At 53.4% G+C, this 16,414-nt stretch overlaps 1 protein-coding gene across 4 annotated transcripts in view; it reads right to left on the reverse strand.

The window, feature by feature from the left end:
- The window catches only part of SYNPO (synaptopodin), a 74,105-nt gene that overhangs the window by 28,512 nt on the left and 29,179 nt on the right, over window positions 1-16,414 (reverse strand). For 3 of the 4 annotated variants that reach the window (XM_074379117.1, XM_074379104.1, XM_074379110.1), the window contains exon 2: window positions 12,289-12,950. In XM_074379117.1, the coding sequence (XP_074235218.1) occupies window positions 12,289-12,688 (400 nt within the window). In that variant the 5' untranslated portion in view covers window positions 12,689-12,950. Of the gene's footprint in view, window positions 1-6,135; window positions 6,407-12,288; window positions 12,951-16,414 lie in introns of those variants that run through there. The other variant, XR_012512039.1, reaches the window with a different exon arrangement.

The raw sequence follows: 16,414 nt of genomic DNA on the forward strand, positions 1-16,414 counted from the left end.
CAGCCTCAGGCCCAGAGCCAGGGTGTGGTGGGCGGGGCCCCCAGCAGGAGACCTGAGTGAGGCCTGGCAGCCAGCACGGGGGAGCCAACTGGCTCGGGCTGGGTGGTGGCATGCTTGGTCTCCATGCGTGTGACACTCTATTTTTTAATCAGTACTCTCCCCATCCCCCAACTCCATGTGCCCTCCCAAAGGACCCCATATTGGGAATAATGTCCTGACTGAGGCCAGGGCCACCCTAGGGATCCTCGGGAGGGTCCCCAACATCTCATCTTCTTAGGGAGCCCATAAGAACTAAGTGGCCCAGAAGGCAGAGCAGGAGGCTCAGGGATGAAGTGTGTCCTCTGCCTGTGTGACCTTGGGCTGGTCCCTACACACTCTAACCTCAGTTTCCCCTACCTGTACAATGGTGGCGGTATGCCAGACTGTGTGGGAGTTTATTACATCTCGAGCACTTAGAAGCCACTCAAGCTCCAAGGCACTAACAATGCCCACTCATCAGGCCCTGGCAGAGCCTTCCATGCCCACCGTGACTGCAGGGCACCCTTGATCCTCTCTGACATAGTCTCAGGGGAATGGAGAGGTTGAGCTGGTTCAAGGGCCAATCTCAGAGCCCTGGACCCTAGACCCAGTGAGGCTCCTCCTTCCAGGACCTAAGCTTCAGGGATGATGAGGATCAAAGACGAATGCTGTCTGTTCTGGGACAGGTGGCTTGCTTCTTCTGAGCCCCTGGCATTCCATCTTATGTGGGAGAGACCATGTTGTGCAAGAGTTAAGCACACAGTTTTTGGGGCCAGACTGCCTGGGTTTGAATCTAGCCACTTATCAGGTGTGTGACCTTGGAGGCTCACTTAAACAATCTGTGCCTCAGTTTCCCATCTGCAAAATGCTAATAATAACAGTACTTATCTCATGGAGTCGTTGATGTGCAAAGAACTTAAAGCACCCATGGCACATAGTAAGTAACAGTGAATAACCATTTTTAAGAACTGTGGCTTTCATCTCTCAAGCACTCTTAGACTCCAAGAGATTTCATTCTGGAGGATTACGTGCAAGGGTCTCAGGTTAGCCCATTCTCTTGTCCCAGGGGCTCATCCAACCTGCTCCTTCCTCGACCCTTGACGCCATGGTGTCAGCCCCTCCTGCTATCCCCATGTTTTTGGTGACAAGCCAGTAAGGAGCTTTGTCACACCCATGATCCCCTCAGATCCTTACTAGCTCATATCTCAGCAGTCAGAAGTGAAGCCTGAGGCCCAGAGGAAGCAAATGATTTGCCCAAGACCACCAGCCAGTCAGCTAAGAGCAGAGGTTCAAGTATCCATTCCTGAAACTCAGACCAGGCATTTTCCACTTGTGCCGATTCTCCCAACATCAAAGCCTGTTTCTAGGCCAGTCATGGTGACTCACGCTTGTAAGGCTGAGCAGGTGGATCACTTGAGCCCAGGAGTTTAAGTTCAGCCTGGGCAACATAGTGAGACACTGTCTCTACTAAAAATACAAAAATTATCCAGGCATGGTGGCACCTTCCTGTAGTCTCAACTACTTAGGAGGTGGGAGGATCACTTGAGCCCAGGAGGTTGAGGCTGCAGTGAGCCATAATCCTGCCACCACAACCCAGCCTGGGCAGCAGAGCAAGATTGTCTCAAACAAACAAAGAAACAAAAAACCCAACGAAACAAACAGAAAAATCCTTTTCCTGGCCAAACATCAAAAAGTAACTTAAACTGAGATACAACTGGTCTTGAGCAAGAGCCCATCTCCTTAAGAACCTGCTATTTTTATTATTTTTTTGAGATGGAGTCTCGCTCTGTTTCCCAGGCTGGAGTGTAATGGCACAATCTCGGCTCACTGTAACCTCCACCTCCTGGGTTCAGGTGATTCTCCTGCCTCAGCCTCCCGAGGAGCTGGGATTACAGGTGTGCTCCACCAAGCCTGGTTAATAATGTAATTTTAGTAGAGATGAGTTTTCACCACGTTGGCCAGGCTGGTCTCAAACTCCTGACCTCAGTTGATGCACCTGCCTTGGCCTCCCAAAGTGCTCGGATTTTAGGCGTGAGCCACCACACCTGACTGCTATTTTCACAGAGAACAAAACATGGCAATACTTAAGTGGTAGCTCTTTTTTTTTTTTGGCATTTCTTATCATCTCATTTAATTTTCAGAACAACAGTATACAATAGGGTCTATTATTGTTTCTATTTTATAGATGAGGAAACAAAAGTCCAGACAGGTCACAAAATATAGTTAAGATCTCCCAGCTAGCCAGGAAGGGAGCCCAGAGGTCTAATCACAGAATCCGTGGATTAACCACACAAGAGGCATTCCTGCAAGAATTCAGGAGTAAACTGAATTTTGTCCCGCCTGCAGTAACCCTGGGAGGCTGGGCAGGGTAGGGTAAGGGCAGGGTCTGCACAGTACTGTACGATCCTGCCTCGCCAAGTGGAAAAGCTGAAGCTAGGCTGGTGGAATTTCAGGCAGCAGCAGTCAGTTGGTAGACTTCATTCCAAACAGAAGGCTTGTGTAAGCCTCTGGAATTACAGGGCCTGGAGGCTGCTTCCATGTTGACTCCTCCTCTAGCCACACTGGGTAGCAATTGAGCCCCAACGTGCATGGACAGTTTACAAAAGACTCTGACCACACACACACACACACACACACACACACACACACACAGAGGCCTAACTCAGCAGATACACACACAGGGGCCTAATTCAGCAGATACACACACACACACACACACACACACACACACACACAGGGGCCTAATTCAGCAGACACACACACACACACACACACACAGGGGCCTAATTCAGCAGACACACACACACACACACACGGGCCTAATTCAGCAGACACACACACACACAAACACACACACACACACACACACGGGACTAATTCATCAGATACATACACACATACACACACACACACACACACGGGTCTAACTCAGCAGATACACAAACACACGCACACACGGGCTTAACTCAGCACACACACACACAGACACACACACACGGGTCTAACTCAGCAGACCCACACACAGACACACACACACAGACACGCACACACAGACACGCACACACGCGTACACACAGGCCTAACTCAGCAGAGCCTCTTTGCAGGCAGGCCCAGCCGCCCCTCTGACCAGATCTCAGGCAGAGCTCCTTTGGATCTGCAGTCCGAAGCCCCTGGGGATGCAACCAACGCCCACCCTCCAGTCCCAGCCCCTAGCCCCTAGTTTAGACCACGACCATTTTCTTCCGGGAAACCTTTCCTCCCAACCAAATCACTCCCAACCCCCTGCCCCGTCCTTCCAGAATCCAGTTCCAGATACGCCCCCTCCAGGATGCCTTGAGCATTGCTTCAAATAAGGTTCAGGTCTGCTCTGAAGTCACCTCTGAGAGAGGCCTTTCCTAACCACCAGCCCCGTGGTAGCTCCCTAACTGCTCTCCGTCTTAACAGCACGCCTTATTTTTTTATGCCACTTTTACCTATCTGAAATTATCTTGATGATTTATTTGCTTCCTGTTTTCTTTTCTATTTCCCCAATTAAAATGCAAGTGCCTTGAGGGCAGGGGCCTGTCTTATTCACTACTGCAACCCCAGGATCTAAGCACCCATGCCACCCCCTTCCTAGCCCGGGGACAGGGAGGCCCATAGAGAGAAAGGAATTCACCCAAGGTCACACAGCAAGTGAGTGGGTGGCAGAGACTGGCCTCGAGCTGTAGCCCAGGGCATTTGGCCTGTCTCTACTCCGCCCCAGTTGACCCTTCAAGCAAATCTATCCTGCTGCAGCCTCTTCTCTGTGATGGGGACCAGAGCCTGCAGGGCCTTACCAGTGGCATCCCCCTGTACTTCCCCGGGCCCATGGTGCCCTGATCTGGGCAGCCCTGCCTGCTTTCCCTCTGTCCCTCCCTTCCTGGCACCAGCAGCTCTGATGAGCTCATGTCTGGAAGCCCGGGAGCTGCCCTGAAGGAAAAGCTGCCTCCCCGGCCAGCCCGGGGGTCTGGAGGTGTGCTCAGCCTTGTGGCAGGTGGAAGGAGTGTGCTGGCCGCTGCCCTGCCCACCTCCCAGAGCTGTGACATGGGCTCAGGGAGACACATGTCAACCCTAGAAATAGGCTATGACTAGGGGTGGAGCAGAGCTGGAAGAAGCCTCCTCCCCTGCTTCTCCCCTCTCTCCAGGTGCTCCATGGACACTCAGGTCCCCACCCACTTATCAAGGAAGTGCTCTTTCCCAAGGAGAGGGAGCTCTGTTGCCTTCTACCCACAGAATCACTCTGTGCAAACCTCTTCCCCTCCTTGGCCCTAGTCTCCCCAGTTTAAAATTGGAGACTGAATTACATGCCAATGGAAGGACCCAGGGATGCACCAGGAACCAGGCGCCTGAATGCCACAGGTTTGGTTGGGTTGGATATTTTCCTGCCTTAAAGGATGGGAAGTAGGTAAGGGTAACAGCTGACTAGGGAGGAAAGGAGTTAAAGGCCCGATTTAACCATGTAAATGCTGGTTCCAACCACAGCTTCGCTTAGGTGTCAGTTGCAGGGTTGAGGGGAGCTGGCCCAGGGCTTGCAAGGCTGCAAGCCAGAGCGGTAAACAACGTTCCTGGGGGAAGTTCGAATACCAAGCTAGAGAGATCCTAGTCTATCCCCCTCGTGCTGATGGAAAAACTGAGGACCAGAGAAGGGGAGGAACCAGCCCAAGATCTCCTAAGGAAACAGAGGAAAGGGATGCCACATCTAGCAAACAGGGCTTTTCAACTCCCCGGAGGGATTTTCAATTCCCCTGAGGGATCTCATCTGACTGCCTGAGGCAATATGGCAAGTAGTTGGGGAGCACATCATCAGTTTCATTGTGGCTGTGCCCCCACCCCAACGTGGAATGGGCCAGGCCTGGGGTTGGTGACAAGGCAGGCTGGCACCAGCAAGGCTTCCAACCCTTTGTCCCAGTGTACCCTAGACCCCCATCAGCATCCAGTTTCACTTCCATTTGCCACTGGACAGGCGGTAGGGCACCCTCTGACTAGCCCTACAGCCACCACCACTACTGCTGTCCACAATGCAATTTCTCCCCTCAGGGGCCACCCTACCACCCCTCTCACTGGAGGCCGAGAGAGCAAGGGTCTTGCTCCAAGATCACATAACAAGTTGGTTTATTCCAGTGCCACCTGCCATTCAGGACAGGGTGGGGGGTGGGGGATGGGGCACATGCTGCTTCTTACTCAGCTCTTGTCCCTTCCAGACAACCTGGACCCCCAGGATGGAGTTCCCTGTCCCCTTCTGGAATAGGCCCATAACTTGGGGTGATGGAGGAGGAAAGGAGACCCCCCCCCGCGACAAGTCCTCAAAGAGGTCTTTCCAGGGCTCTGGATGGAGTCCCTGATGCCACAGCTCAGTGGTTAGAAAGAAGCCAGGCCCTCCACTCACTTCACCTCTGGGGTCTCTCTCTCATCTTGGCAAGGAGGGCAATATCAGGGGTGTCGTCCGGCGGGCAGCGCGGGACAGTTTCCCCTCTCCCTGAAGGCGCTGGGGAAAGGCCTCGATTTCCCCAGGTAGGGCTTGGGCTGGGTGGTCCCCACGGTGTGATTGCCCTGGCATCCTGTGTGCCCCACCCGCACAGCCAGACCCCAGAACCGGGTCCGGCGCCCCGCCGGCCGGGAGGAGTGAGGAGGCCCAGCACTGGCGGTTCCTGCTGCCCCCACGGCGCCCGTGTTGGTCAACCCTGGGCAGAGGCCAACCCGCCGTTGTCCTGGGTCAAGTCGGTCCGACCTTTCCCAAAACGGGCTTGGGGTCACAGACTCCAGACTGTTGCCCACCTGTGAGCCTGAGGCTGCCTCACCCCGATCCGCCTGCGGGGCTGGAGCCCCCACGCAGCCCCAGAGGGCAGCTTCCCGGCGTCAGGGCGTCCTCCCGCTCCTGAGCTGCTCAAAAGCCACGAGATCCCTCCAGCCCCCACCTTCAGATGGGGAAACTGAGGCCCACAGTATAGAAGCGACTTGGCCAAGGTCACCCCGCGTGCGAGGACTAGAGCCCAGATGTGCCACCTCCTCCAGGGCGGCGCCGGGAATAGCGCAGGTGGGAAGGGGCGAGGCTCGCGCGGTGCCCGCACCCCTGCCAGGCCAGCGCCCCTCACTCACCTCCAGCCGCTGCGCACGGTCCCCGAGCTCCCCGGCGCCGCCGCCACGGCACACCTGGCCGCGTCCGTCAGCGCGCCCCGCCCCGAGGTCCCCGCCGCCCCCGCCCCGCGCCAGGCCCGGGCTCCGCACCCGACGCCCCCTCCTCGCCGCCGCCGCCGCCTCCGCCTAGCGGGCTGCTCCGGGACCCCGGGCTGGGAGCCGCGAGCGCCGGGCTGGCGGGCGGGAGGGCGGGAGAGCTGCACGCCTGCCGCCTGCTCCCCGGGGCCCTAGCGCCGCCCCGCCCGCCCCGCCCAGCCCTGGGGGTGCGACTCCCTCCTCCCCCCGCTCAGCCGCCAGTCTCCAGGCGGGTCCCCCTCTCTTTCCTCTCGCTGTGGCTCACTCTTGGCTGCCTGGTTGTCTGCCTCTCCGCTTCCTTCTCATTTTCTGTCTCTCTAGGTCCGTCGGGCTGTCCTAAAATCCTATCTCCTACGTAGAGGAGGGACACAGTTGCTTTGTGTGTCCTTCTCTTTCCTCTAAGCCACCCACTACCCACTTCGAAATCTGCGTTTGCGGATCTGTCCCCATAACTGGTACCACCTCACACCCCGCCTCTTCCTGGCTTTCCTTTCAGACCTGGGTGCTCAGGCCCATCTTGCGCGCTATGTCTCAGCCGTGGTAACCAGAATAACTGTCTCCCTTAGTAGCACTTAGGCAAACGGGCACTGAGAAGGGTGACCACGTCCCCACCTGCCTGCTGCCATCCCTTGACTTAACCAGTGGGTCAGCAACAAGGTGGGGGTGCTGTATGGCAGCTCTGGGGCTCAGCTCCCCACCTTTCACTGAGCAAAATGCCATTCAGATTGAGCATGGGAAGCCCCACGGCAGTGGCCATGTACATTCGAGTCACGTGGGGACGCTGTTAAAAGTCCAGATACCCACATTCCAGCACCCCTCCCATTGAGGACATCGGCCAGTGGGCTTGGCACAGGACTGATGACAAGCAGCCTCCACAGCCCCAGCAATTTACAAGCAGAACCACAATTGGAAAAATGCTGGTCTAGGTTTTCACCGAAGTTTCCCTGGGTCCCCCACCCCTTTGACCAGGGTGGTTCCAGTTTCATGTATCTTCTGCATCAAGAGTTCTGTGTCTAGATTGCTGCCGAAGGAAGTTAGGAATGTGCTAGTGTGAGCCCACCCCACCCAACACACACCTGCAGGTGGCCCCGGTTTGGGATGTCCCCTTTTCACCCTGGCAGACTCAGAATATGGAAAGCCAGGTGACAAGGGGCAAACCCTCCCTGGCAGTTCCCATTTCTCCTCCTGGCCTTATGGGCTTCAGAGAATTCCTCTGATCATGTAGCTGCTCTGTTCTCATCATCTTGTACCGAGGGTGGGGGCTGGGTTGGGAGAGTGAGGGGTGGGGTACGATCCTGGGACCCCCACCAGGTGAGGTATCACTAATCCTGACAGTGCCTGCTCTAGGGAAGTAGCTGCAGCCCAGCCTTCGGGAAACCAGGAAGCTGTGTGTGGGTGAGAGGAAAAGAGAGAGAGAGGCTAGGATTGCTGTGTGGGTGGTATGAAAGAGAAAGAGATGTGGAAAAGAAAGGAGAGAAAGTGGTTTGGTCTGTACGTAGGTGTGTGACGGTGGGTGTGCAAGAGTGGCTAGGTCTGTAGGAGAGAATGTGTGAAAGATTTCAAAGTGTAGGTGTGTAGCAAAAGAAAACGAAGAAAAGAACATGCTTTTCACCTGTATCTATGGGAGGGAATATGTGTGCTTGTGTGAGAAGGTGTGCACATGTCTGCTTATATGTTTTCGGATGGGACTGCAGCTCTGTAAGCAAATCGGAGACATGTTCACATGTGGCAGCTGTGCATGGGTGAGGGGGCCTTCAGGAAGGTGTGTGTACCCTGCATGGATGTGTGTCTGAGGGCCTCCGTGTGTGCAGATGTGTGAGTGCAAATGTGTGATGGTTTGCATGAGAACATGGCGTCTGTACATCATGTGTGAATTCATGTGTTTATGGATGGATATGAAAGCATGTATGGGGGAGGTGTATGTGCTCCTCACCATCACCATCCTGTTACAGTCACTGAGGAGCAGGGGAGTGGAGGGGCAGTGGTAGCAGCTTCCTGCCCAGGCTCCTGCTCTGTTTGCCCTCTCTGTCGCAGCCTGAGGAGCAGGAGCCTTGTTGTGGCCGCAGTGACCACTGTCAGCTGTTAACACGGGCACAGGTTCCTCTGCCTGAACAAGACAGACACGCCCAGTGGCAGGACTCACCTGACAATACAGACCCACACTCCTCCCCACCTCAGAGGCTCAGAAAAGTGTCCACTAGAGTTAGAAATGGCTCCAAATCCACTACACACCTCCAGCCTCCACTAACAAGTGGCCACTGGCAAAGGCGGGGAGGGATCAGCAGTGGGTATCCAGGTTTCCCCCAGAGCATCTGAGTGGGAGGGAATGTGGCTTGGCAGAATCTTCCAACACCTCCCAGATCCTGAACAACCTTTTCCCAGCCCCAGGTGGGTGGAAGAACACAGCCTGCTGCCTCATCACCATGGAGACAGGCAGCAGAGAGGGTGGTTAAAAGCATGGGCCCAGACCTCCTGGGGTTCAAATCTTAGCTCCTCCACCCACAGGCTGTGAGACTTTGACAATTCACTTAAACTCCTTAGGCCTTAGTTTCCTCATCTGTAAAACAGAGGTAAGAAAAGTATGAACTTCACAGGATTGTTTAGAGGATTAAATACTCCATATGACGCATTTAGCACAGTGCCAGGCAGCCGAACTGGGAGGCATAGCGCTTGGTTCCAGCCCTAGCTTTGCCACCAACTTACAGTGTGACTTTGGACAAGTCACTTGCCATCTCTGGCCTTCTGAGTCTCCATCTGCACCACAATCTCAAGAAACCCTGTCAGTTATGACCAGCTGAGACTTTGGAGAGGGCAGCTGTCGCATGGGGCTGCCTTGGTGAGCTGGGGGCTCTAGTGTCGGCTGAGGCCTGATCCTGAGCTCTATACTACCCTTTCCTCCCCAAATCTACTTTCCCAAATTGGCAGTAGCTGATGGCATCTCTCTGTACCCTCTATCCCTCTAGCCTGTGTTGCCCTGCTCAGCTGGTACTGAGGCCTTGGAGAAATGGCATTGGTACCTACTGACCCCAAATAAAGGTATCTGCAGTGCCCAAAGCAGAAGATGTTGTGGCTCCCAGTTTAACCTGCCCCGGAGCCCTCTAGAGAGGCAGGTATAATTGCGGAAAGATGGATGTAATTGTCTGAAGATGCTTATAATCCTTTGGCGGTAATGGGAGGAAGCTTTAAAAGGAAGCCCTAATCCACTAACAACCTGGCAGCCCCACAGCCTTCTTCCCTCCTGATCTCCCGGCAGAGAGAAGGGACTCCAGCCACTCCCCATCCCAAGGGAGCAGAAAGCCAAGTGTGGGCTCTGAGCCAAGACCACCCAGATTTTGACTCTCCTGTAAGACCCAGCTTTCTTCCTGCCTCCATCTCCAAGAAGTCTTCCCCACCCATTCCATTATTCTGAAGTCTTTCCTGACCCCTCTGTCCCTAGAAATACTCTAGGCCAGAACTGGATGATCGACTGGCTGGATGTTAAAGAAAGGAATGAGGCCGTGTGCAGTGGTTCATGCCTGTAATCCCAACACTTGGGAGGCCGAGGCAGGCAGACCACCTGAGGTCAGGAGTTCGAGACCAACCTGGCCAACATGGTAAAACCCCATCTCTGCTACAAACACAAAAATTAGCTGGGTGTGGTGGTGGGAACCTGTAATCCCAGCTACTTGGGAGGCTAAGGCAGGATAATTGCTTGAACCCAGGAGGCAGAGGTTGAAATGAGCTGAGATCATGCCACTGCACTTCAGCCTGGGTGACAGAGCAAGACTCCATCTGAAAGAAAGAAAGAAAGAGAGAGAGAGAGAGAGAAAGAAAGAAAGGAAAGAAAGAAAGAAAGAAAGAAAAGAAAGAGAAAGAAAGGAAAGAAAGAAAGAAAGAAAGAAAGAAAGAAAGAAAGAAAGAAAGAAAGAAAGAAAGAAAGAGAAAGAAAGAAAGAGAGAGAAATGAATGAACTACACTGTTCCAGGCAAGAACACAATCATAGTCTCAGCTCTGGCACTAGCTGTTTGACCTTGGATAGGGGACTTAAATCTCTGAGCCTCATTTACCTCACCTGTAAAATGGAAAGAATCATACCTGCCTGCCTTAAGAGGCTATAGTACAATAACAAGAATGAGATGCTATCAAATGAACTGGCTCGGTGTGAGTTGCCAACAGAGTTCATTAAAGGTAATGCCTTCTTTTGTCCTCTCCAACCATGGTCTCTTCCATTCCAGGATGTCCGCAGACAACACTTTACTCCTATAATTCCAGAAGAGAGTGGTGGCCAAGAGCACAAGCCCCGTATTCAGAAAACGATGCCTGGATCATGGCTTAGCAGCTTGCTAGTCATGCACCTTGGATAAGTCACATGTATTTCCTGAGCCTCTATCTTCTCATCTGTATAATGAAGATAATAACAGTACGTCTCTCATGGGGATTGCTATGAGGTTAAAGGAAATGAAAAAGATAAAGCCCTTGGTACAGTGGGCTTAGCACATAAAGGCTTCTAATGAATAATAGCAATCCTGTTGTTGAGCTGATGAGGATCATTTCAATTAATTATAAACATTTCTCACATACCTATCTAGATTACTGTAAAATTTCCAAAACACTGCCACAAGTAAGATCATTGCAATCTCCCAACAGCTCTTTGAGGTAGCTAGGACTCATATTTTTATTTTATTTTCACAGATGAGGAAGCTAGAGCTCACCAAGGGGAAGGGATTTGCCAGGGCTTGGCTAGTTGGCAACATTCGGTCTAGAAGAGCATCTGTGTCTCCTGATCTGGGCCTGTGAGAGGGATGGGAGCAGGTCCCAGGAACGTCAGGCTCTAGGAGACTGAATTTGGACTGACTCTGGCGTGAGGGCCTAACCCCAAGTTCAAGACTGCAGTGCCTCCCTGGGGTCCTCCTTCTTCCTGCCCTAACCAGGGAGGAAGGTCCTTTCTTGCTCCTGCCCAGTCCCCCGTGTGACCCCAGCCTGGTGGGGAATAGTGGCCATGCTTGATCAGAGCCTGGAGAGAATTATTTCAGAGAGAAGAGTGGGCGGGAAGGCTGGTGAGATGCCAGCCGGGCGTCAATGACGCCTGCAGAGAAATGAAGTGTTCCTTCAATTTCCTGACGCACAAGCCCTCCCAGGACTGTGTCCCCCGCACGCCTGCACCCCCGGGATTTGCTGGCTGCGGCTCCTGCCTGAGCTGAGCATGGCCCTACTCACATCCTCCCCATCTGGACCCACTTCAGCGTTTCCATGGGCCAACGGTGGAGGTGATTCGGCGTGGGCTTCCCTATCCCGCCCTGCTCTGCAGACGGCAGCCACTGCAGGAAAATTATCATCATTCCTGCCCTTCCTTCCTTCCGTGCCGCTCATTCTGTGGTCTCCCCATACACTGCCGTGGGGTTTCACGGCAGCCTAGGTGCTGTACCATCTGCCCTGTCATCTCTAACAAATGGGAAACCGAGGACTCGGTGAGGAACGTGGGCCTAGCTCAGCCACTAACATGCTGAATGACCTCTAGCTGTTTTTTCCTCACTGTGAGTCTCAATTTCCCCACCTGGAAAATCAGGAAGTCAAATTCTATCAAAGGCTTCAGTCTCGACCTCCCAAGTTCCATGAGGTCAGCAACCATGTCTGTTTTGTCCAGTGCTGCGTCCCCAGCAGCCCCATGTAGCCAGCACTCCATACATTTAATGAGAGGGTCCTGCCCCAATCGGTTGCTTGGGACACCACAGTGATTTGTTGCCACTAATGATTAAAGGGCAGAAGAGAGTGGGAGATGAGCTTTTTTTTTGACCAAGCAAGATAATGTGGGTTTCTCTCACTGCCTTCTCGCGTGCCCTCTTTGGCAGAGAAAGGCGTGGGGTTAGAGGTGGTGCAGCCGGAACCGCACGTAGCTCACAGCCTCTCCTATCTCTCCACAGCTGTTAATCTGGGCATGCCCATGCGGCTGTGATGAATGACTGTGAATCACGGAAAAATACAGCCAGGAGCCCTTGCACTAAGAACCTGAGGGGTCTCCAGTGACTCGGGTAGTACAAGGGAAAAGGAATACAAGCTTACCTGGTTTCTGGGCCGCTCTGGGCCCAGGGCCAGGGTTGGGGCTGACTGTCATCACCTGCCGGACCTTCACTGCATCCCAGTCCTGGCTGGCCCTGCCATCATGCTGGGACGCCGTTTGCTCCTCTCTGGAGCAGCTGGATGGTTGGAGACCCGGGGCTGTGGGCAGCTGTGGTGTCCCCCGTGTGACTCTGCAGGCAGAGTTGTCCTCACTCCTGCTGACCCCGTCATCCTCTCCCTGGTCAGTGGGCCCTGCCTCTCCCTGCAGGCCCTCCTCACCGCTGCTCTCTTCGGCTTCCAGAGCCAGACACCTGTAGCTTCCATCAGGGATCTGGAAGGCGCAGGGGGTCAGCCTCCCTTCGCTGGGCGCAAGGGGAGGAGGTGGGAGGTGAGGCCCCAGCATGGTGCTGCTCCTCCTCCGCGATGCAGGCCCCTGGGCCTGGGCCAGGGACTGGGCTGGGGCCACCTGTGTGAGCCCCGCTGTCTGCTCCTCACGCAGCCTCCTCTGAGTCTCTGCAGCTTTGCCTTCCTCCGCTGATTCACAGAATTGGGGTGAGGTCTGGCTGAGGTGAAAGGTAAGTCCTTCCTGGGCTGGGTGGAGCGGTGGACCTCCAATCCCTCTTCTTAACCCGTCTCTGGTGTGAGGCCCCTTCAGGGCAATCTATCTGCACAGGGAGGAAAGAAGCAGCACATGAGACAGCACGCTGTGTGTTCCAGGCTGCAATTCCGCGACCTGTTCATCTTCAGGGGACCCTGAGAACTGGCTGGCATTTGGGGTTCAGGTTCCACACTTCCGTAGGGAAGTGTTTCAAAAGCTCCAGTCATTTAACATCCGAGATTTTCACCACATCCTCATGCTACCTGAAACTTTATTTAATATTTTTCCTTTAATCAACTTGAAATGACTTCTATTACTTTAGAATTATCTTAAGCAATATTTGCAGAGAAACCACAAGTATATTGTGCTCAGTCATTTTCCCCCTAACGCACATTAAGTAAATATCTAGTTATTTAACAACATGTATCTAGACACCACCTAGAAAGAATTCTCTCATGGCCCACCAAAGGTACCTACACCACAGGAATCACAGGAATGGTGTGACCTAAGATGCAAACTGGGGACGGGCGCCCTCTGAGGAGGTTGTACAACGAGAAAGATGGTGCAGAGACAAAGCAGCTGAAAAAGGCAGGAGAGTGGTCAGGCGCGGTGGCTCATGCCTGTAATCCCAGCAGTTTGGGAGGCTGAGGTGGGTGGATCACCTGAGGTCAAGAGTTCAAGACCAGCCTGGCCAACATGGTGAAACCCCGTCTCTACTAAAAACACAAACATTAGCCGAGTATAGTGGTAGGCACCTGTAATCCCACCTACTTGGGAAGCTGAGGCAGGGGAATTGCCTGAACCCAGAAGGTGAAGGTTGCAATGAGCTGAGATTGCCCTCATTGCGCACCAGCCTGGGCAATAGAACAAAAATTCTGTCAAAAAAAAAAAAAAAAAAAAAAAAAAAAAAAAAAAAAAGATGCAGTGGTGTGCTTTCAGTGCCCAGGCTTTCAGTTAGAATCCTAGCTCTAGCTCTGCCATTTGTATGACAATCAGCACAAGCCAGCCACAGAACCTCTCTGAACCTCCACTTCCCCATCTGTAAAGTGGGTATTGTAATATTTCTAACTTCCAGTTGCACTGAGAATTCAATGAGAAAATGCATGCAGAGGACTTGGCACAGTTTCTAAGCCATAATTCAATACATGTTGGCTGTTTGTTCATTTCACTAAAATTTCTTTACAATCCTGTTATATTTCAGACATCATAAAAAGTACTGGGGATATAGCGGAGGGATAAAGAAGCCTTAAAATGTGGTGGGGAGAGCTGTGAATGATAGCAAAAGAAACAATAATAATTGTGTGATTATGTATATACATGTTAGGAATGGTGATAATCCAGGCTAGAGGGGATGGAGGCTTTCGGTAAGGGGTGGCAAGGAGGGTGGGGATGGAAGAGATACTTGGGTAGAAGAACTGGCTGGGTTTGAAGGCAGATGGAGAGTGGGTGTGGAGAAGAGGGAGGAGCCCAGGATGCAGCCCAGGTTCCCAGCTCTGGTGACAGCGCTTTTGTTAACAGACATCGGGAATAAATGAGAAGGAGCAGCTGTTTAGCAGAGCGGGGAGATGAGTTAGGTTTTGGATTTCTAGGGGAGATGAGCAGCGGGCGGCTCCACAGAGGGGTCTGGAGAACAGGGGAGAATTCCACGTTGGGAACAAATATCTAGAAATCGTTTGCGGAGGCAAAGGGTGGAAGCCGGTGAGATGCCTCAGGATGGGCAGGTAGTGTGTAGGACAGAGCAGATGGCCAGTTACACTCGGGAGGAAACTCTGGAATCAAGGAATCTTGCTTAAAGACTGGATTCCGCTGCTACTTAGCTGTGTGAAATCAGGCAAGTGTGAACTCTCTTATTCTCACTTATCCTATTGCAAAATGAAGAGCAGCAAGAATCCTGAAAATTGTGAAAGTCTGTGGACATGGGTGACCCGAGGAGCTGGACTGACCTCAGCTGCTGTGGTCACGCCCCCGCCCCCAAGCAAGGATCAGGCACCTCCCACCACAGCAGGCTGGGTCAAGGTCTTGGTTTCTGGCTGGGGCTGTGCCAGGAGAGTCTGGCAAGCAGGCAGAGAGATAAGCGCGTTACCAAGCCCCAGGGCAAATCACAGCCAGCCAGGGGAAAGGCAAACAACTGTCCGAATCAGAAAGATAACCAGACACCTGTTATATTATAGCAGCCTCAGTGACAGGGTAATCAGGAGAAAGAAGCCCACTTTCCGCCCCCAGGAGAAGAACAGAAGCACCTATTCCATCTTGGGTTATTCACCTAGGTTATTGTTACGATTTCTGACATCAACCCTATGAGAGAATTACCTTATTATTATCCCATTTCAGAGGTGAGGAACTTGAGGCTGAGCTAGGTGAAGTAACTTCTTGCCTCAGGCACACAGCTAGTAAGCGGCCAGGCTGGGATTCTAACCTAGCTCTGACACCTTGACCAGGATGGTGGATTCAGAGACATGGAGGAGAGGCTCTAGGCCCTTCACCGGCGGCTGCCAGATTTCTTCCATTTGAGTTTCAAAGAATCTTAGAATTTCACAAAGGCCAACAGCACTCAGAAGAGACAGGACTGGCTGTGTGAACGGGGGCAGGCGCCTTCCACACTCGGGAGTCAGTTTCCCTGAGGGCACCGGGGAGAGACTGAGCCAGATGATGCTGGAGGATCCGTCCAACTCTGGCATTGCAGGATCCCCAGATTCTAAGCACCTGGATACCCCCCTCCATCATCCCCCCAGGGTAGAGCCAGATGGCTGGAGGCAGAAGGAGTGGGTGTGGGGAGGGGGCAGGGCTCCTCTGACTCCCCACAGGGGCCTCGCCTCACTCTATCCCTGCTTCTGTTTTGATGTATTTGACGGTGGCCACGGTTTCCAGGAAAGAAGAGAGAGGCGGAAAAGTTAACTTTCCGCCCACACAAATATTTTTGGCCGGCGTTTTCTTCACGCTGCCAAACCAGGAGGGAGGAGTTGGCAGGAGCACTCCAATTCAAGGTCCCCTCCCAAGGAGGAAGGAGCACTCCCAACCCAGTCGGGGAGCTTGGGCAGGCCATGGGCAGGCCTGACCCTGCAGCACCCACCTCTGCGCAGGGGGCTGTGGGGTTCGCCACCCAAAACAATAATGGCAGCTGCCACTGACTGAGCACCTGTTAGGTCTGAACCCAGCCCTTTACCTGGCACTCCTGCTGTGTGAGTGCAGTCTACAGAGAAGGAAACTGAGGCACGGAGAGGTAAGCATTGTGTCCCAAGTCACACGGGTGGGGCATGGCAAAGCAGGATGTGAATGGAGGCAGTTGAGGTCTGTGCTTGTACCCACTGCTCTCAGCAGCCGCAGACTCCAGGGACCCCCACAGTCCCTAGGATTGCTGGGCTCCACCACAGCTCAGATGGCCAATCCATCCATGAGGACAGATCTCCTCTGTGGGTAGGCAAGGACCTGCCGCAGGCTCCACAGACATGAGAGGGAGTCCTGCGAACCTCTAATTCCATTTCCCCCAGGTTCCTGACCGTCATCTGGATACAGGCTGTAAAATACCTGAGC

This window comes from Saimiri boliviensis, chromosome 1 (assembly GCF_048565385.1).
Source record: "Saimiri boliviensis isolate mSaiBol1 chromosome 1, mSaiBol1.pri, whole genome shotgun sequence".
Classification (NCBI taxonomy): domain Eukaryota; kingdom Metazoa; phylum Chordata; class Mammalia; order Primates; family Cebidae; genus Saimiri; species Saimiri boliviensis.